Below are 22,594 nucleotides of genomic sequence, written 5' to 3'. Positions count from 1 at the left end.
GATTACCGTGCAGAATACATTGAGTCAGAAAACAACCGTTCTAACTAGACAACAAACGGTTGTAACGTATTTATCAGATAGCCAGAGTCAGGGAGCGTCTATTAGAGATCTCTGATGTCAATTGTGCTGTCGGAGTAGTATCCGATTTCAATGTCTTCGGTTGACGTGATGCTGTTAGAAATACCAGCCTGGGCCATGACATGAGCCACAGCGAAGCAATAGAAGTGATGACCTTTATATCTTGGATTATAGTTGGCAGTTATTCCACCGTTCAGATGCGCCTTGTATGTAACTCGGGCTTTCATCACCCCTCGAGTAGCTGTCAAAACATTTTCTCTACCTTTCCCTGGCTGAAGCTCTACGTTGACACCGACTGTTGATCCCAACGTAACTTGTTGTGAATTCGAACCGCCTTCTCCCCACGAATGCTCGAAGGAAAATGATGTTTCGCCCCCGCCACCAATGCCAAGAACTTTGACACCGTATTTGATGGTCTGAGACGTGGTAAACTTTCCTCCTGTGTTCCATGTACTGGTCGACGTGTTGCTCACCGTTTCGCTGACGGCAACATTATACGTAGCTGCGTCGCTGCTGTTGTTCGTGAACTTTGCTGTCTTGACAATACTCGGTTGCGCCGTCATTTCAGTGATCTCGGCCGAGAACGGTATCATGTTGGTTTTGACTTGCTTCCAATTGTAAGTTTTGTAGAGGTCGCCCCAAGGAGTTGGGCTGCATAGGAACACATCGTTCGGTCTTTTTCCAAAGGTTTTCTCAACAGCCTCTTTGAGCCTAGCGTCGTTCAGTCCAAATGTGTTTCTTTCTTCGTCTGTGATGACGTGCACCTCCTTTCCACTGACATTTACGCTACAGCTTTCTGGATTCGGATTTACCACTAAACTAATGTTCATGGTGAGACAACCGGCAGATCTGCTGTAGATGTGAACAGTAGCTACGGCACGTCTAGTAAAGTGATTTGCGCTCCAGCCCACAAACTATCTAGAACCGGTTCAAGGTAAACAGATGGTCATGTGCGTCATTCTTCTAGTAAAGTGCCTGTGGCATTGACGTATTGGTTAGTTAATTAATAAACCACTGGTGGAATGTGGTTATTGGCGCGACAACACACTATATATGGTTTAGAAACCATGGTGTGATATGTTTTAGCCCTTCCACTTCCGCCTAGTTTAACACGCTTAGGTGTGACCTTTACAATAAGTGCACAACAGTGATAATTGAAATGTATAACTCCGCACTCACCATCTCCTGGATACAGTACAGGTATTGTTGCTGAAGAAAATGGTGGCTCTGACCATAGGTGTAACAATTAATTAGTCAGCAAGAACAAGGCGCTCAATTTATTCAACAGAAACGCTCTCCATGTTCATCATGTGCTAATTATTATCTTTTGATAGCTTGCTACTATGTACACTTGTGCCACAACCCTAACTGCTTTGTATACACCCGCAAGTCTGTTACAACCAATCTCTCCAGTGAAAGTCTATAATCGACGAATTACGCCACATCAACTAGACAAGAATTTGCTTCTCTAGCTAGAGAATCATATATATGGTTACTGCATAGTTATTAACTGCTATTTCATCAGCAGTAGGTGATAGCTATTTGAGCTGTTTGTTTATCTATTGTCACCTAAAGTGTACACCTTGAAGAAGACAGTGCCAACAATCAAATTGCTTCATCACGTCTAGGTGTTGTTGCTGAAGATTAATAGAATATACTTGGCCGGAAAGTGCAGCTGTCATTTCAATTTTGCATTTTCGATTTTGTTATATGTAGTAAATCAATTTTCAATTTTGTAATTTTTAATTTTTGGATAAAAATTGGTCCAAAAAATGCACGATGTACTTTCAATTTTTAATCAAACTAAAAATTGAGAATTGAATGGCCGGAAAGTGCACTGACCCTAACTGATTTAGTTCCAGGCGCTAATTGAGTTTCTAACACAGTGTTCTCCCCAGGCATCTCAAGACGTGGCGGGCCGCCACGCCTTGGCTAAATTTTACAAGGACACGCCCAATCCCGCACCTAACGCCGCCATGCCTTGACTTATGCCCGCCACGCCTTGACTCATGCCTGTCACGCCTTACTATATATCTATGTGTTAGGCAAGATATGGGAGACCAGTGGTTTGGGTTCTTGTCTAAACGACTAAAACACCTGTTGTTGTTGTGGAAAGTCCAAAAGCAACGTCATAGAGATCGCTATGTCCAAAATATACTTATGACGTTGTTTCGAATCTGACCCAACGTCATTTGGTGGCGTATTCGCCCACATTCCAATCCGTATGTAAGTCACACCCTCGGCAGCCGTTTGTGCCGTGCAGTCGTTATTGGTGCGTTGAGAGAATACAAAGTCGCAAGATAAAGTACATCAATGCGTCGAATTGCGTTGTTGAAGTGACAGCCCAATTTCTCGTTCTTCTAGTGGCGTTTTAGGCACCCTACGGAAGCCGATCTAGGAGGCATTGTCCTACACAGGATGTAAGACAATGCACTGATTACAGACGCCAAAACGCACTTAATTGTCACCGACTGCTTAGTGAACTTGTCTACTAGTGCTACGTTACTAACTAAAGCTATTACAATCGATTTTGTGATTTGTATTGGGTTGGAATATATTGGGAGGCGCGATTAGAAAGTAGCCCGGATGAAAAGTGGAGCGCTAGCTAGAAGGCTAGTGATAGCTTGCTCGTGTTGTACTCTGTCCACACATAGAAATGTTGTACAGCTAACGTTTTAGACCAAACACAAGCACCGTATGTTGCTCTAGCACGGCACCGCAAAGCCATCAAACGTCACTCAGATGACCACGACCACGTTCGAAATAACCACGCCCACAAGTGTGTTTTATTTAGCCACGCCTACGCCGTCACGCCTTTAAGATATTCTGGGGAGAACACTGTAACAGTTAGATAAACAAGTCTCTGTCTGGGCCGTCTGGACAGCGGAAAACGCGGATCCACGGATCCACGCGATTCCACGTCCGTTTGGGCATCTCGAATTTAGACCGCCCAAAGTCTTCGCTTTCTGCTGCGATTATCTTTAGTTTACTAGATACAGTTGTACCTCTAGATCTAAGCTAAGTTAGCAGTAGAGTTTAGTAGCACCGTACATTATTTGTTGTACGTAGCTATTACTAGTTGCTTCATTCTTTCTATCAGCACAGTTCGGCCAAACGACGCCCGGCGGTGCTGCCGGATTGTTTCACATGCGACCTGATCTGCGATGGCGTGATTGGCTAGACGACTTTGAGCACGCGGAGGTGAACGAGTGGGACGATACACAACGGCGACAATATCTTGCTCTACGGCTAAAAGGCTATACCCGCGTCAACTCTGCAGGTCACTAACCGCCGAGGAGAAATCTTCGTATGGTTCGATGAAATCGGCTCTCATCTCTCATTTTGAACCTCTGGACAAATCGGAGCTTTACCGCACGGAGTTCAGGGCAAGAACCAAGAGGGACGACGAGCGACTTCTCGAATTCGCCATGACACTTCGCACATTGGCTTCCCGTGCTTTTCCAAAAATGACGTCTGCACAAAGAAATCTGCTGTCACGCGATCAATTTGTCGATGGCCTGACCGAGGATAACTTCTACATACGCGTTCGTCATGCAAAACCAAAGTCGTTGGAAGATGCAGTCAAGGCCGCTCTCGAATTAGAAGCAATCAATAGGTCGGAAGCCAAACGTCGTACGGAGGAACGGGCAGTGAAGTCGTCCTCATCAATTCCAGGAGTCAGTTTTCACGAACAGCTAGTCACGACCAGTGGCGTAGGAAGCGTAGCGGCTGGGGCGGCCATGGCCGCCCCACTTTTCAAAAAGTGGCTTTCCGCCAGCTGCTCATTGCCGGTAACTTCCGTTGTTAGTTGTGACGATTAAATAAGTAATATATTTTAGCATGAATGCGAGCAAACTTAACGTGCGCTAGATTGCTCGCTGTACAGCGCACAGACGCGTCCGTTAAATGCATGTGATCACCACCACGTGCCTTTCAGATGGTGCTGGCTACGTGTACATGATGTACGTTTTAGTAGGCGCGGTTTCTTTGGACTACATGTACAGTGGAAGGGTCAACTGGATAAGTGATAAGTAAGGCTGCAGGGCCTTAGGAGCGGTGAGTCGGTGCGACCGGAGGCTGCATGCGTGTATAACTAACCACACCTTCGAATGGTAGCGCACGCTAAATGACCACGCCTTCTAACGCGCGTTAGGCCGCACCACTTTTTAATTGCTTCCTACGCCGCTGCACGACGATGAAGGAAATGACCGCCGCCTTGCAGGAAGTCTTCGGGGACAAGCCTCGCCACTACCGCGCAATCAGAGGATTAGGACAGCGAGGCAACGAAGGCAAAGGGCTAGCTAGCGGACTTTCGTAAGACTGTAGAATGCTGGAGATGTGGGGGGATTGGTCACTACCAATCGCAGTGCCCTTCTTGAAAGGCTGTAGCAGATAGTAAACGTAGCAAATGGAATACACCACGACCACAGTATTCGGGTGTCCACGTTGATTGTGATAGACAACAGCCAAGTGCAGTAGTAGGAACAAACACGTCAACTGATAGTCACGTGGTGTATGTAGAGGCTAAAATTGCAGGACAGCAAGTACGCTGCTTAGTGGATACAGGAGCAGGTGTTTCTATTCTATCCGAGTCCTTCGCCACCACCCTGTCGTTGACTTCATCGTCTTTAATTAACTCTGGAAATGGCTAATGGTGAGCATTTGCCTGTAACGGAAGAGGTCCGTTTACCCGTGAAGCTTGGATGCTTAGAAACAGAACACCGGGGTTTTTTGTTGCTAACGTGTGTGTAGGTGTAATACCAGGAGTTGACTTCTTGACACAGAATGCAATTGATGTACTGTTTAGTGAGCACTGTTTGCATTGGCAAGGCCGTTTGATCCCGATTCAAGGACAGACTAGAAGTACATCTCGAACACAGGGTTGCCGCGTCGCCTTACTAGACGATATTACCCTTACGCCGGACCAGCGAGAAGTGATTGTATACTAGGAGCCTTGATTGGAGAACGCGGAGAGATAATATGCGACAGTAACGACTGTTTGTTCGAGTCTGACCACAAACTCGGAGAAAAGTTAGGGTTACTTGCAGCTCCGGCTATAGTTAATGGTCGTTCGGGTAAAATACCTGTCCGCATTTTGAACTTGGCCGGCACCGTCAAGCTGTATCGTGGGAAGACGTTAGGCCGCGTTTGCGTCGACGCTGATCTCAGTGCCGTTACAACTCTACAGCCTTTACAAACTATGGACTGCTCGGTATCGAATACGACAGCATTTTGTTCTACGCGCAAGGTTATCGACTGGAGTCAGTTCGACTAGTCACAAAGTGAGATGACGTCAGCTCAACGGGCAGCCCTTCAAAACTTGTTGGAACGATATTCCAACCTATTCTCTACACGACTATCCGACATTGGACGTACCAACGTAACCCGCCATCATATTGCCACAGGCGACCATCATCCCTTGCGACAACGACCGTATCGACAACCATTTGGCTTCGTCAGGAAGCTGAACACCAAGTACAGAGCATGCTAGAAAACGATATCATCAAACCAAGTTCTAGCCCATGGTCGTCACCGGTCCTTTTGGTACCCAAAAAGGATGAAAGTTTTTGGTTTTGCATTGACTTTCGCCGTCTCAACAATGTCACCGTAAAAGTCGCATACCCTATACCGCGAGTATATGATACATTGGCAGCTCTCGGCGGTGCGCAGTTTTCTCGACGTTAGATCTTGCCAATAGTTATTGGCAAGTCGAATTAGACGCCGAGTCTCGGCCTAAAACTGCGTTCACTAAACATTCCGGTCACTACGAGTTTCAAGTTATGCCTTTCGGTCTACGTAATGCGCCATCTACATTCCAACGCCTCAAGGAACTAGTGCTGCGAGGACTAACCTGGGACGCGTGTCTCATTGGGTGAATGAACTGAGCCAATACGACTTTAACGTCCACTGCTAGCACGACAACACTACGCATGCCCAACTCTCGCTATTACATCATGCACTACACTTCAACTCACAAACCGGTGTTCCGAAAGATGTCACGGTCTAGACGGTTGACAAGAATACCACGGTTTCAGCGTTCCCGGATGCTTACTAGTGGCGATCGATGGGTGACGAGAAGTCCTAGACTTTACCTATGGTCGCCGTCTGTCAAGTTTTTATGTGTCTTACAACCATGGAAACGCCCTACTATGTGCCTAGTTAGAGTTATTACACCGTATTTGACTCTAGCAAGTCTATCTACACACAAAGTTTCTTTCACAGCTTTTTCTGTTTGCCGCTGCGACAGGGTGAGAGCTATAGAACGTGAGAAACCTGATCTGCAAGCAGAAAGGTCTTCAGAAGCTCTGTAGACGTATGCGCAATTTTTTTACATGTATGTGTTAGTACATGTACTCACTGTAGAAAATATCGAACGACAAATTTTAATCAGAACAGTTACTGACGACTTCACTGGCCTCATTGACAGCAGGATGTACATGGTACTTGCTGATGCTCACACAAAATGGCCGGAAATCATAAAAATTGGAAATACTACAGCGGAGAAAACAGTTAGCTGCGGATGGTAATGTCTAGAATGGGTATCCCGGAGACACTAGTGACCGACAATGGGTCCCAGTTTACGTCGGAAGTATTTCAATCTTTTATGAAAGGCAACGGCAGACGGCACATCAACGGAGCTCCGTATCACCCGGCAACCAACGGTCTTGCGGAACGTTTGGTGGGCAGTTTCACTGGCACAAATTAGACGAGTTCTTACTAGCGTACCGAGTGTCTCCACAGGCCACCACGGACCATAGAAAGCCCCATCGCAGCTTATGTTCGGGCTCAACGTTCGGACAAAATTGGATCTTTTGAAACTTGATGTCCGTATAGGACGGTGAATAGTAAGCTGTTTAGTGATAACAACAAACCTTATCTGTAGCAAGTGTTGTCCGGAATTATCGCTCAGGACGGAAATGCATGAATACAGGGAGAGATTGCTGTACAAATAGGGCCTGTGTCATACCGAGTCCGTGCAAACGAGATAGTTTGGAGACGGCATGCCGATCAGATGACCCTGGATTTAAAGTCGAAGCTGAGTGTGAGGAAACTACCAATGCTACACCTAACGAGAACTCAGTTAGCCGCCCTCCGGATGACTTGCAGGATGAAGTAGCGATAACTAAGGTCATGCGACAAACACACACCACGGTCAACGGGAATGCTAACCAGGAACATGACAGCCTGTCCGACGGGATCACAACTAGGTCAGGACGAGTAGTACATTCAGCCAAGTTACCCGACTATACGTACTATTAAGAGTCATCAGGTTGTGAAATGTTAGTTAATCTAAGGACATTAGGTGGAGTGTAACGTAGTGGATTAGACGGGGTATTACAATTGTGCGCATGCGTATTGTTGTGTTCTAGTTTTGAGCGGGATCTAGTAGAAATACAGTTGTTTGGTATTTCACAAGTCTCCAAACGCGATTGGCTTGCGACGGAACATGTGCTTCTCTACCTTGACTATATGCTAGGATTACAGGTTGAGCGTAAATATTCTAACGTTTGCAAGTGTAGCGATCTGTGGAACATGCATACCAAGCAGTACGTACATGGCCAGTCCATTTACGACGTCACTGCAAAGTACTAGATCATTGTAGTTTGTAGGCTGTGAAATTACACAACAATATCTAGATATAATACATTTACAAGTACATTTGCCTCGATCGATTAAAGACTGCATGTAGATTAGAGACTACGTGTAGACCCGCCTAGAGACTACGTGTGGTACATTGTACGAAAACAGATACGGCACGTGCACCAGAGAGTCGGCATGTGAATCGTAAACTTATCCGGATTATATATCAGGGATGTGTGTAAAGTGGACCCAAAAATTTGCGCTGTTACCTTGTCAGCAGGGTTTACAGCACTGTGCCACATACAGCACAAGGATGCATTTTTGGAAGAGGCCCAAATCTTGGACCACTAACACTATTGACAGATGACTGTGAAAGCGTCTGGATTGCTCTAAAAAGTACATGGCCTCAGGCGGAATTACATCTATGTGTCTTTCATTTTTACAAAGTACATGGAGATGGCTTTTGGAGCTCAAACTCCGGTATCTGTGGCACAGACAGAATTACCTGTATGCAGGGTAATTCTGTCTACTAAAAGAAAATTAGTAATGCTATAAATAACTGCTAACGGTGAACCCCCTCTTTCAAAAATTCCTGAATCCGGCACTGTGTATGGCACTAACAAACGACTTGTTTCCCAAGAGAGCATGCAAGCACTGACTGAAATCAAACGTGAAGTAGACAACAGCCCTTTTCAGACATTAAAAAAAGACTAGGTGATTACTGGCAAAGAAGGAAAGAATGGGCTGTGTGTTTCCAAAAGAATTTCCCACACGAGGCACCTATACTAACAATTATTCAGAGGCTAGCAAACGCATCATGAAAAACATCTTTTCCAAAGGACTAAAGCTTGGAATGCGGTACAAATGTTCAATCTTCTCACACAGACTCTCGAACTGTATTACTAGCAACGTTTAATATCTGTTGCCACAAACAGATTAGATCATTTTGTCTGTACAAGATTTACTGTAACACCGTTCCATCTAACAACATTGTTGCAACAGATGACCCAAACGTTTATGCTGTTGTTAGTCAGTCAGATAAGAATACCACGTGGATAGTATAGACAACTGGGTGAGTGTACATGTCCCATCGAAATGCAAAGTCAAACTTGCAAGCAGCAATGAAGTATCTCAAAGGCAGTGTCAAACTATCCCATCGTATTCCATCGCCTTAAGGCCGTCAGCTCTTTGCAGCAGTGGCATTAGGACAACACTGCCAACCCATTTCCTTCTAGAGTGGTGTCCACCAGAGAGCAGAAGAATAACATCTCAAGTCTCTTTTCATCTGCGTGAATTGGTCTGACGGAGATATCAAAAGTTCCTTTGAAAAGATTGCCCTTGTTCCTGTGATACAACTGAAGTGGCAACTGCAGCTGACAACAACATTGAGTTTAGCAATACATTTCAAAAGAGATCAAGCACAACCAATTAACAGAGAAAGCTATGAAAAGTCAAGGGACGTCATTGAAAGAGTACTACAGGTCACTAAAGGTATCAAGAAAGCTATAGGGCTGCATGAAAGTCACATGTCACAGACAGCTACATAGCTGCAGTAGAAATTATTGGACACTACGAGGCAAAGGAATCCATTCACCTGGTACACAGCACCGACTGCTTTCTGCTCTACACATGTACATGTTGGTAAAGAGGTGGGAGTCAGAAAACAAAAGAAAAAGATTCGAATGCAATTAATCTACTACTGTAGCTAGACGACACTTCAAATCCTTTTCTACTCATCCAGCATCAGCAGGATGTCCAAGTTTGTTCATGAAAGCCAAAACTACAACCACCATATTCAACAGAAACATTATTCTCAAAGAAATCCACCAGAGAGCAAAGAGAAACCACAATTTGACAATAAGTTTGAAAACAAATACCCTTAATGCCATCTAAACTGTACAAGAATAGAAGAGTTTTTGAGTTGATTACACTGCTTATGTTCATATTCCTTGATTTAAAGAGAGGAACAGGTTGTAGAGTTTTCAGAATGAGCGTTCAGAACAAGTCATTCCTGTTTTATGTCCAGCAAACTGTGCACCCATTAGAGAAATAGGCATCTTCCGTGTGTGTGTTTTAATTTTATTGTTAAAATGGATCATGGATTGCCTCGTATTTTAGGCTAATGAAATACTGTGTTCTGTACGTGGCAACAGACTGTCCAGATCAACAACCTCCCGTAGTCCTGCCTGTTTGCCATACATTTCTTATAAAACAAATTAATTGCAGTAACAGCAGAGTACATGATAAAAAACAGGTTCTTCAGAAATAATACACACACACACACACACACACACACACACACACACACACACACACACACACACACACACACACACACACACACACACACACACACACACACACACACACACACACACACACACACACACACACACACACACACACTCACACTTATCTAGCATATATGAAGCTGAAATTGTGTGTGTGGGGGGGTGTGGGCGGGCGGGCGTGTGGGCGGGCGGGCGTGTGTGCGTGCGTGCGCGCGCGTGTGTGTTTGTGTTCGCAATACGTGACCAAATGTTTTGTTCGTTCGCAACCGAAATCGGCACGCACACTCAGCACACGAAGGAGAAGGTTTGCATAAAACATTAAAAAAATTATGGATCGGGTTCCCTCTCGAGGGATTGACCCCGCGTAAAATTTCTCGATAACGCAAACGCTACACAATCCAGTTCATTCAAACACACGCCCACATCGGTCCTGTGTAATCTGTACGTGTCGTCGCCCTTCGCAAAGCTTCGAACAATGGAATATTTCTAGCTACTCTTCTAGCACTTTCGTTTCTCTCCAAATTCTGATTGTATTTGTACCATATCCAACCTAAACGTTGTCTACAGCAAGCGCTACACGAGGAGTGTGTCGATTTCTATCGAAACAAGCGCGAAGAGCAAGATTCGAGTTTTTCATTCAATACATCCGGGACCTCGTAACAGAGATTGCACGTGACGTGTCCTCTTCCGTCAGAACCCTACTTGTCCATACCCGAAGGACGGGGCATGCATCTAGTAAATTATAAATTACTATTTATTAAATCACATTTAAGGTTCAGTTTTTAAACAAAATACTGCCATAAATACATAAATTGTGCTTTAATGTTACTAAATACTTTATTCTAATAAATTAATAATTAGTTAATTAATTAATATCAATTAATTAGCAAAATGTACAAACCTCCGCCGTCTTGTATGATAGCTGCTTTTCTGCAGTCAGTTGTTTCTCAAGAAAGTCGATTTCTGCAAAGAAAATGGTTCGTAGCAACCAACATTCCCCGTACTGGAGCTCTCCTTTCAATAACCACTGTTACTTAGCCGGTGTGATACTGCTCGAAAGCGCAATTCCCACGATCTGGTTAGCATGTAGACATACTGTACGAAAATAGATACGGCGCGTGCATATTAGACAGTCGGTAAACTTATCAGGGTTATATATCCGGAATGTGTGTGAGTGGATCCAAATAGAATTGCCAGCTTGCGTAGTCTCGTGTAGCCAGACCCTTTTTCGGGCGCGGCGAGAGAGAGTCTGGCAACGCGAGACCTTCATAGCTGTGTTAGAGTCTATTAGCGCGCGTTTCTCTAGACTAGCAAGCAACATGATTCGCTTTGGCCACGGGTTTCGTATCTCTCGAGCCAACGCCTTTGCTCGGCGACTGTCCTCCTTCTCAGCTGCCCAGCCTAGTTCCAACACTCAAGCCGTGATTGAGCGCGAACTTCGCTACGGCGGCCACAACTACAAACCTCTACCGGTCGCGTTGAGCAGAGGCGAAGGCGTCTTTGTATGGGACGTCGACGGGCGACGCTACTTCGACTTCTTGAGCGCATACTCGGCTGTGAATCAAGGACACAGACACCCCGCCATTGTAGCGGCTTTCTTGAAACAGGTAACAATATGATTTGTAGATATTTAGTAATTTGCAACGTAACTGATACAGTGGGTTTACTATACGGGACATTCCTTTCTCAAATATTTTGCCTAAACATTGCGGAATGGGATCCACATGCATTGACTTTCATAATTAAGTTAGGGATAACAATGTCTAATGAACACCATTGTAATGACTTGCTGATTCGCTCATGAATGTCTATGAAATTGAATAGACAGTGAGAGTGTGGCTGCTAACTCACACAGATGTTGATACCAACATAATTGAAATTTTGTTATCTACAGTAGGCTCCGCTCCCCTGCAGCTAACTTATGATGGAGTGTTGTGTAATTTGTGCACTCCCGAGAACTAAAGTCCGTTCACACATTAGATGGACTCAGGAATTCAGCGCATAGCTCGAGAGTGGTAGGGGTCTGCACGGCGTAATGGGTATCATGTGACATCTCTTCAATAGGTAAATTAAATTCAATTATGATAAGGTTGATTTCGTTGATTCTAAAACAGAGCCAGTATAGGCAACTTTGGAGTTTTAATGAGTTTAAGGCTGTGAACTGGGCTTTAGTGTACAGTGCACCGCGTAGTGCACAGCCGAAATAGCGAGGTCCAGTGATCGAGGGAGTTTGCGGAAGGTGTTTCTGCGTAGAGATGAGTGCTTCATAAACTGTTAGTACAAGATCGACGACAGTGTCCACTGCCTTTAAAGCATCAAAGAATCTCACAAAATGCCAATTCTCTCGAATGTTGCCGGACGGAAATAAATGGCATGAAAAGGTGACAGTCTGAAAGTAGCACGACGGTTTCCTCCGCTCTTGGAGCATCAGTAAGGCTCACGTGATCTGATGGCGTGCAAGAATGCTTCACTTGGCGGCCGAAATTCTTGAAATGGCCTTGTCAGTTTTCTAGTTTTTAAACGTTCTTCTTAACGTGCATCTGTTGGGTTTGCTCTGAGATAGCGCTCAAATATACCCAAATTAGTTAGTATGGATTTCCCATTAGCGAGCAAAGGCGGAGCCAGCAGCTAGTGCATATCTCTGGAACGCTCCTTTAACAAGGAAGAGATAGAAACCAACACACACACACACACACACACACACACACACACACACACACACACACACACACACACCGCCATTGTAGCAGCTCTCTTGAAACAGGTAACGGTGATTGGTGGGTAAATAGTGACTTACAACACGACACATACAGTGGGGTGCCATACTATTATAGAGTTGTAATCGTGTTGACACTGGGTGGACACTGACGCTTCTATTTGGTAGGCAGAGCTCAGAGTCTCTCAATAGCTGCCTCGACAATGGAAGCTTAGGGAAGGATTTTGTTATTTATAATAGCATTACTGATAGGGTTTGATACACATATTCCGAGAGCCTCAGTGGTGTTATGTTTTTAGCCACATGTCGACAATGTAGTAGTAAGGGTAGTCACCCTCCCGCAAGCCGAGGTCCTTGCGACATCCTGAAACTATCTGTGACAGTTTACACGAGGCCTGCTAAATTGTGTCCCGGGCTTAGCTCTGTTTTGCATTCACACGTCCATAGTCACCGTTGGCATCTCAGCTAGATGTGCAGGGTCTCAAGTGCGAGTCAATCATGTGGTCTGTAGAAGCAGACTATGGACTGATGAAGAGGTGACGGCACTTATTGGGCATTCGTGCTCAGTAACTTTCCTTCGATTAACTAAAATTACTTGAAAGGCATGTGAAATGAGTTTACGATCTTCCGCCATGATTAACTGCATGTCCGCACTAGTCAATGGGCTTAACTATATCATAACCAGGGCCCAACCCGGCTTTCAAAAGTGAGCCGTTCCTGTGGGCCCAACTCTGCCCGAATAACTGTCGTGTAAACACACAGTCACGGGTTTGGCCTGAGTCCCATAATGTTGTGTAAATGGGGCTCTAGATGTGACTAGGAGGTCCCTGAATAGTTAGAGTAGATGTAGAGTATCTTCCATTGCTGCAATGTTTCCTGAGATCTTCAAATTCAGACTGTGTGCTGCACACGAAGCAAATATTTCAACTAGGTCAACTTTGCATTTTACTATACTTCACACGCCTTTCTTGCCCAATATCATTTGTGGAATTGGATTTCACGTGCACACATGCATTGACTTTATAATTAGGTTAGTGGTAACAATGTTATGTAGTGATGAACACCATTCTAATGACTTGCTGATTTACTCATGAATGTCAGTGAAATTGAGTAGACAGTGAGAGTATGACTGCTAACTCACACAGATGTTGGTACCAACGTAACTGAAATTTTCTCATCTATAGTAGATGGTTAGGAGTGTTGTATAATTTGCTAGGGAAGAGATAGAAAGCTAACACACACACACACACACACACACACACACACACACACACACACACACACACACACACACACACACACACACACACACACACACACACACCAGATATAATTAAGCAACCATGCTAAAACTCTAATGGCATGAAACATCTGTATTACATAGGAGCTTCCCAATGAGATGATGAATGTACCCGTTTGTAGTTGGTCGGGTCAGTTAGCATGTAAGATTATTTCTTCGATTGTGTTTACGTAACATTGTTTCATCACTCAAAGTTTGATGTGCAGGTTGACCAGCTTACTTTGTGTTCTCGAGCCTTTCACAGCGACGCTCTAGGCGAATTTGAAGAATTTGTTACTAAACTATTTGGCTACGACAAGTTGATTCCAATGAATACGGGGTCAGAGGGAGTGGAGACGGCCATGAAATTGGCACGACGATGGGCATACGATGTAAAGGGAGTGCCAGAAGACTGTGCACAGCTCATCTTTCCACACGATAACTTTGCAGGACGCACACTGGGAGTTATCAGCGCGTCGACAGATCCGGACAGTTTTGGTGGCTACGGACCCAATCTTCCTGGCATTGTCAAGATCCCGTATGACAACCTGGAAGAATTAGAGGTTAGTAATTGTACGGTACTACAGTAAATCAATTAATTTTTGCAAGCTAATTGTTACAATTTGGAGCAAGGCTCGTTTTACAAAAAAAGTATAGCTCATGTCTGTGCAGAGACACGACAACTGTGAAGCTGCGAGGCTGCAGTCCGGCTCCTAGACAGTCCATCAGTGTGTTGCACGTTTACCGAATTTGCGAGAAACACGGGTACTCTCAGTGCAGTGTAAATCGTGTGACTGTTGTCGTGATTGAATGGGTGGGTACAGAGAGGGCTTCGACGCTACCATTCTACCAGAGCCTGATGTCTTTCCAGAAAAACGTTATAGTTTAGATAGAGAAAACATCGGAGTGTTTGCCTCTATGACAAATAGTTGCTGTTGCGTGAAAGATGTCACAATTAATTAACAATTATAGGCGGGGTTAATCTAACCTCACACGTAATTTTATCATTATGGCCATGGAGAACTCTAGAGAACAAGCTCTTCGGCAGTATCTCGAAGGTTTAAAAGATAATGTAACGAAAGACCACGCGCAATACGTGTACACAGAAATCGGTAGCTTTGCTTCTACGCCAAACCGTACCCGCTAGACATGTCTTCTCTTCGCGTGGATTCGGTTGTAGAGAGGCTGCCACCAGAGGAAGCAAAGAATTTGATGCTTGTTGCAGTAGCAGGGATCAAAACTGTTTGTTTTGCACATTTTCTTTGCTCTTCTTTGGCAATGAACGGCACCGCATTGAAATGCGTCTCGTAGTGCGGCTCTTGAGCTACTTTTACATCAACAACACTACGTTGATCTCTGCAAAAAGTGTTCATCTTTTGTTTTCAGACTCTCATACGCCTGCTGCCGTAGTGTCTTTTTTCTTTGAACAGTCACGTGCGAGTAGACTGCCAAGTCTACAGTACTGCACTGGCACGCTAATTAACACCAGTCATAACAATGACTGCATGTGCTGCATTCCAATAATTGTCAGGTCGTTCTTTGGTCTACAGAGGTAGTACTGTAATCCTGCGCATGCACACCTCGGGTTAGGTTAATTAACTAAAATTTTAGTGAACTCGTGTCAAAAGCACTTATTGTGGTATGAAAATTTGTAATACTGTTGTTGTCTTCATTAGCCATTTTAAATCATCACATTAGGCAAGTTAGGTGGTTGGTATCGCTGATCTGTTGATGTTTTGAGAATCTACTAATTTCACGACTAGTATTTTTTTAGGTTGCCAAACTGACATCTGGATCAGGTGGTACAGCCACCTGCATGGATCATCTCGTTGCTGACATTATCGATTTCCTCAGGACTACTGGCCTTGGATTCTCGATTGTGTCAGTGACAGTGAGGGTACCAAGTATGTACATTGTGCAGTCCACTTCTCGTGAGTTGTGGATGACCGAAAAATTTATTGAAAATGAAAAAATTTCCGACCGACTTTGATTTTTACTTTATGTACTCGAAATGAAGAAATTTTTGGATGCGGCCTTTACAGAATTTAATTTTTATGGTCACGTGATTGCATTACAAACTACAGTATGATGACTGTGCTCATTCTGCCCATTTTGAGAGTCAGTGTTCACACTACCCTGGAGTGCAAGTCCACCCATAGTGCACTCCGAAGGTATCTTTGCTTGCATTGAGATTGGCGTACATGTTTGCTATTGTCTGTCCTTGCCATGTCATCCAGAAATCTGTTGCAATCGGTGTACTGTTAGCTTGTTGGGATATGCCACTCCAGGACCTGGAGATCTTGTTTGAGGGATGCGTAGACGGACATTCGAGAGACATAGCGAAATAGGATGTGATCAATGCGAGGATGGTATGGTGTAAACAGAAGCATAGTAAAAGTGAACTTTTGCTCTCTTATCTGATTCCACTCGTAATAACTAATGCTGTATTTCCAGTAATAAAAGACCGTGCTCAAATAGAAGACAGGGATGAGTAATATTTAATATAATGGTAGATTATGCTGTAATGTAAGATGTGGTACAAAAAGAGCCACTTTAGGCCGCACCGAAAATTCTTTGTTTCAGGTAACATAAAGTAAAAAATCACCGTCAGTCGTTCGGAATTTTTGACACAATTTTTTTCGATCATGCACAGCACACGAGCAATACTGTACCCTCACTGTCACAGACACCAACCGGGAATCCGAGGCCAGCAGTCCGGACGTCAGCAACCAGACAATCCATGTCGGTGGCTGGGGAAGACGCTTCTCGGATGCCTTCCGCATCAGCACATTTGTTTACACTTTCACAGTTCAGCCAGAACTTGCTGACAAGTTCTCAATGCTGTAGCATCCTCTAAAGTAAAAAATACATGACATCTCCCAAACTGTAACTGCAATGCAACATTGTCATCCAGCACATACTGCATCATAGTGAGTTCTTGGATCTGATGCTGTCTGCATAGACATCATGTCTGGCGTTATCATGCGAATAATGTCTTTCAGCAGAGACGACTCTTTGACCCACAGAATTCTAGAATCTAGTTAACTAACAATGGATGATTGCCACCCAGAACCGTGACAGAAATTGCAGGCATGGCACGTGTTGTGTAAACTGTGCAATACTAGCTTCATTCCCTATAATAGACGCATATGCATGCAACATGTTGAAAAACTTGCTGCAAGAAAAATTCGAAGCAATCTCCAAAAGATGGTCGGTCGGGTTACCCCAATTGAAGAATTTTTTGATGTGGCCTTACTGTGCTTCTGCACATTCACCGATTGTGAGGTGTGTTGCCATACTTACTAGATACGGGTGAAATGGTTGATGTCACAGTTCCTGTACATGATTTAGCTTGGTTGAAATAACAAAAAGACGGTGGTGTGAGGTAGTGTGAACACCGCTTGTCACTGGCATTGGTTTGATATTTCTAAATGAAAAGTATTTCATCTTTATCAAACTCCACCAAGCCACCTTTCATTGGAGATGTATTCTGTCGGTAGCACCCGCAAGTCGCAGTAATAGAGTACTTGTTTAGTGTCATTGTACGTTGGATTCCGTTGCAGCACATGCAAACAATTCGTCGAGTGTTTAATTTTGTTGGAAATTCACATTGAGAAAAAGGACAAACGTGTGTGTCTGATGAAACATTTGTCATTTACAGTAGATTTAAGACTTGTGTGATATAATGTTTCAGCAATACTTGCCAGATGGAAGCAGTGTGTTTATGAATCTACGGTTGTACTCGACTTGACATTATGTCGGGAGTAGGTGTGCTTCTGTATACTGGGGCCTTTTGTTGTATGTTTTTGAAGACACGAAACCTACAGGTGGTTGGTTTGGGGGAAATGACTGATTGAATTAATTAAACAGTCTGAGTAGAGGAAGGTGAGGAAGGAGCGGTGAAATTGGTGAGAGAAGAGAGGAGAAATAAGTTGTGGAGAGAGAGACACTGAAAGGGACATGGAATGAGAACAAAGGGGTAAGGAGGTCCAGGGTAGGGAAGAGAAGGGGATGATAGTGGAGAGAAAATACAACTATTTTGTTGTAATACTCATACTAAGATAATCATTTATTTCTTCCTTAAATGGCACACTAATCCAGAGATCGTATTTTGTTGTTTCAGGCAGCTGCAAGCAATCCGTATGCCGCTGCCTTTATTGTTGAGCCCATTCAAGGAGAAGCCGGAGTGATAATACCCAGCGACGGCTACTTGAGAGGCGTTCAAGAGATTTGTAAGAAACACAAGGTCAGCATGACAAATAACAAGTCAAACAGTTGTAATATTGTGCACATTCGTACGCAGGTTCTGTTCATAGCAGATGAAATTCAGACTGGATTAGGACGGACGGGAAGGTCAGCCGATTGTCCTCTCTTCATCGTCCTCGTCACAATGCCTTCCTCGTTGATGTTTATAGGCGTCTGGCGTGTGACCACGAATCAGTGAGACCCGACATTTTGCTTCTGAGTAAAGCATTATCTGGAGGCCTCCTTCCGGTTTGACTATCATCGTCTAGCTCTTGTTCAATCTTGTGTTCGATGTGTTTGTTTTTTAGTTGTGTGCAATTTTAGCCGACGATGAGATAATTCTGTGTGTCAAACCCGGCCAAGTGAGGAATGCCGATTTTTCAAATGTTAATTAATCGAGAAGTTGCTGTCTGTTGTTGCAGCATGGCTCGACGTATGGAGGAAATCCTCTGGCATGCAAAGTTGGCATTGCAGCTCTAAAGGTAAGAATCATCCTCACACAGTTACGCATCGCGACCGGACACGGTATTATGAAATCTTAAATTAATTGTTAAATCTTGTGAGTTTTTGTGTGTGCCCTCCAGTGTGGAAAATAGCGGTCGGACATCGGACAATGTCCCACCAAATGTGTTGTTTGTCCAACCAAATACTACACCAGTGATGGATGTGTTCGGACAAAGCGTCCACTCCTACGCGTAAATGATGTGTAAAGTTTGTCTCTCAGCACGTGATGGGCTTTCCAATGGTGTTAATTAATTTCATGAGTAGGTGCCTCCTAGTACATGATTTATCCAAGGAAAACCTCAGCTGGAATTAACGTACTGTAGCTGTCCAGTAAGTCACCTATAGTTTGCTCTCACTCTGGGTCCAAAAGTTTGTAATGCACCTGTTTGTTTGTTACACGACTTATGACAATATCAGAGATAGTTCCATTGATTACGGTCTGCAACCATCCAGTGGAATCATGGAATGCAACTAGTCTCGTGCAGTATGACGCGGCGGGGAAGGGTCTGGCTATTAGTCTACAGGACAAGTGTCCTCAGAAATAGTTACGTTGTAACTTTCTTCCAACAAGCTGAGACTCAGATGTTTTAACTGATGTGCTAACAATCACAAACACGGTTGTTGGTCTTTTGGTCAAGTGTGGAGGAAACCCATAGCGAGACCATCTTTCTGGCTATGTGTTACAATGGTAACCGCTCAACTTTAGGCTTCTCTCTCGTAATCGAAGGAATTTCGTAGAAAACACTGTAGAACGTTTTGCGAAGCATTCCTTGATTGAGTACATGTATGATCTGCTTATGTACACGTATAATAAGTATGTTAGCGCACGTTAAATTTGTGTAACTTCCTTCCGTAACAGAGTAGGCCTGCAAGTGCTTCTCGTGCCAGGAAAGTGCTACAACTTGTCTTTAACTGTAAAAAGTGTCTCTGTCAGTAAGAGAGCAGTGACTTGACATGCACCAAGCACAAAAATGGATCGATTGCTGGGATCAGAATCCATACTCTATCAACTTGTGTTTCAACAGCTGGCAACTGAAGTACAACAGTAAATATATTTTTAAAAACTAACCCAAAACCAACCCAAACCCCCCCCCCCACTCTACAAAAAGTCTAGAACGTCATCAGAGCAATCTACAGACAATCTCTCTAGAATTATCTTTGCATTATACAACCAGAGTTTAATAGAAAGCCGTTGGTGGAAATAGGATATATATATATATATATATATATATATATATATATATATATATATATATATATATATATATATATATATATATATATATATATATATACATATAGTGTGTGGCTATTGTTGTTGACTGCTTTGATATTAGCGCACTAGACCTCGTGTAACACTGACACTGACATCATAATCAAATCTCGGAACACCGATGTCGTCTTTCTATAATGCTGATTATGTTCTGTACTTCGTAATCTAAAGGTGTTTTTAGACTTGCACGAAGCAATATTTTACCTTATCTCGATCCATGCATTTCGTCACAGTCAGAGTGAAAGGATGTGTTCTGCTCTGGTGTGAGTATACACTATTACTGGTTGTGACTTACCCATTGCTGTTGTGGAGAAACAAAGCAGATGACTTTCAAGCTGCTTTTAGAGTTCTCTATTCATTTCGAGCTCTGTCAGCTAGGTCAGTGTTTCCTCATTGTAGCAGCAACACGATGGATGGATGTGTGAAGCGTTTACTTTGACTATGGAGATGTCAGGTTACGTCAGGAAGCAAAGTACAGTACAACTTGTTTTATGCTTAGTTCACACAGTGCTACCACATAAACAAGGCTGAATTTGGAAGGACGAAATTTTGATGTTGATTGAATGTTGCAACTGTCTGCACCAAATCAACTGCTAGATCTTTGAAAGTTTATTTCTCGTCCATGTATACATGTAGGTCAGAAGGCTGCTGCAAGAATGTCCTAGAGTCAGTGTTTGATGTGCTGATTGGTGGCTGTCCTAACTGTGGCAATCGTGTGTGTGTGTGTGTGTGTGTGTGTGTGTGTGTGTGTGTTGTGTGTTGTGTCCAATCTGTTGCTGGGTGTCATTTCTGGATTTTGTGTTTTCCACTCAAATGGAAGTTCAAAGAAGTTCAGGCCATTTGTGATTTGATTTGTGCTTTCTCGTGTACGGTAGCATTTGTGTCTCATAGCGGAATTGACTTATTCATATCCCTGTCATGTGCTGCATCTCTAGGTTAGAACGCGTACACTGCTAGGGATGTTTACAGAGCTCATGATCAGCTGTCGTATCTGTTAGCATCCTAACTGGATGGTAGAAGAGGCTACCTTTGTGCTTTGCCTTAATTATTGAAAAACAAACGCTGTTTCGTACGTCTACGTCTAGAGGAACTCCGAGGACAATGAACACGATCATGACTCTGAAACACGTTGGTCACTTCTAATGTCTGTAAATCGTAACGGAAATCGATAGTCAACAGCTAAAGTCATCTAGAGCTTGCGAGAGCCATCCAAAGGCACTTGTTACTATGGTATTACACCATCATGCGCGAGTCGAATCCTAGTCGCTCAGTTCCTCCACATCTGATCGAAGGCCAACATACGTCAATGGTGATCTAGAAGTGTACACTACAATATATCTTAGCCTCAGATTGTTGGAAGAAAGTTACAACGCAGCTTGCGAATTTCGGATTTGTCCCCTAGACCATACGTGAGACTAGAAACGTATTCAAATGACTTTGATGTAAGAAGACTTCATCGACAACTACAAATGTTACCTGAGTTGGTCTCAGCTTTCAGTTACTCTGCTGTGAGATCTCTTCTGCACTTATCTTCGTTCTACTATGACTGCATGAAAAATGACTTTGTTGGTGCACACACATCATGACTTTGTGTCTACGCCAAGTAGCTACCGTATTTGTTACTGCAAACCTAAGTCGGGGTTTTGGGAATTTTTAGGTATGATGTGTAAATGAGTGAGGTGAAGAAATGGAACGCAGACCAGGCCATGGTAGTGGGTGGTGTCATAGAGGCACGTCGTCTGTGCCCTCATAGCCTGCTCACTCTTCTTACACCTCGCTGAACACAACACTATGAGAAACACAGTGCAGTGGGGGCAGGACTTATTGCTACATGTCACATCAATCCATACATAATTAATGGACGTCCTACCTAGGCTCAGTTTATCCGATCCAAAATAATTCCCTATTTTCCACACTGACTCTCTGTGTACAATACGTAGGTGTTAGAGACAGAAAAGCTGGCCGATAATGCCGATCGACTGGGAACTATTTTCAGGAAAGAGCTCGAAATGATCAGCAAAGAAAAAGTGACGACTGTAAGAGGGAAGGGCCTACTCAACGCCGTAGTGATACCCAATCGAGCAGGTCAGTAATTCAGGTTATAAATAATTATTTATTATTTAATTTTTATCGACATCCGAATTGTTTTCTGGGTGCAGAATATAATGCCTGGAATGTCTGCCTGAAGCTACGAGATAACGGTCTGCTGGCAAAGCCTACGCACAATGATATCATTCGATTCACTCCGCCATTGATAATCACAGAGGAGCAGCTGCGAGAATGTATAGATATCATTAAGAAGACGATAACGGCCATGTAGTAGTGACGACAACTGTGTTTGCTAATTATTGACTGAGTGATGCGGGTCAATCCTAGTGTGTGTTCTGTATATCTTGAATACACACAAATGAGAAAGGAACTGGCTACTAGAGAAAAACACTAACAAATGATCACTGTGATGTAATAAGATACCTGATTGCCCTTAGTAGGAATAAATTGTTGGATCAGTTAGGAGACATCTAGGGGGTGACTACTCTAGTGGCCAGGGCGACTAAATTTGTTAGTTGCCAGTTGCCAGTTGCCAGTTTATATGCATTAGTAACTAGAAACTGTCTAAACACGGATGG

At 43.7% G+C, this 22,594-nt stretch overlaps 3 protein-coding genes across 4 annotated transcripts; 2 read left to right on the top strand and 1 right to left on the bottom strand.

Moving 5' to 3' along the window:
- Positions 1-6: 6 nt before the first annotated feature.
- Positions 7-982, bottom strand: LOC134188833 (spherulin-2A-like). The gene has a single exon (XM_062657041.1). The coding sequence runs from the start codon at positions 906-908 to the stop codon at positions 102-104; it is 807 nt and encodes a 268-aa protein (XP_062513025.1). The 5' UTR covers positions 909-982; the 3' UTR covers positions 7-101.
- A 5,631-nt stretch (positions 983-6,613) lies between these two features.
- Positions 6,614-7,454, top strand: LOC134183568 (uncharacterized). The gene is made up of 3 exons (XM_062651183.1): positions 6,614-6,752; positions 6,962-7,206; positions 7,449-7,454. Exons 1-3 carry the CDS (start codon positions 6,614-6,616, stop codon positions 7,452-7,454), a joined length of 390 nt encoding a protein of 129 aa, XP_062507167.1.
- A 3,780-nt stretch (positions 7,455-11,234) lies between these two features.
- LOC134178288 (ornithine aminotransferase, mitochondrial-like) lies at positions 11,235-22,386 on the top strand. Of its 2 annotated transcripts, none has more exons than XM_062645141.1 (9): positions 11,235-11,557; positions 14,173-14,508; positions 18,069-18,191; positions 18,249-18,298; positions 18,361-18,439; positions 18,499-18,552; positions 18,613-18,672; positions 21,908-22,052; positions 22,127-22,386. In XM_062645141.1, exons 1-9 carry the CDS (start codon positions 11,270-11,272, stop codon positions 22,285-22,287), a joined length of 1,296 nt encoding a protein of 431 aa, XP_062501125.1. In that variant the 5' UTR covers positions 11,235-11,269; the 3' UTR covers positions 22,288-22,386. The 2 variants fall into 2 exon arrangements, with proteins under 2 accessions (XP_062501125.1, XP_062501134.1); XM_062645150.1 differs by lacking the exon at positions 11,235-11,557 and adding an exon at positions 12,693-12,714.
- Positions 22,387-22,594: the final 208 nt, after the last annotated feature.

The sequence above is a fragment of the Corticium candelabrum genome, chromosome 1, assembly GCF_963422355.1.
Source record: "Corticium candelabrum chromosome 1, ooCorCand1.1, whole genome shotgun sequence".
NCBI classification, from domain to species: domain Eukaryota; kingdom Metazoa; phylum Porifera; class Homoscleromorpha; order Homosclerophorida; family Plakinidae; genus Corticium; species Corticium candelabrum.
This window is presented reverse-complemented; position numbering and strand designations above follow the sequence as displayed.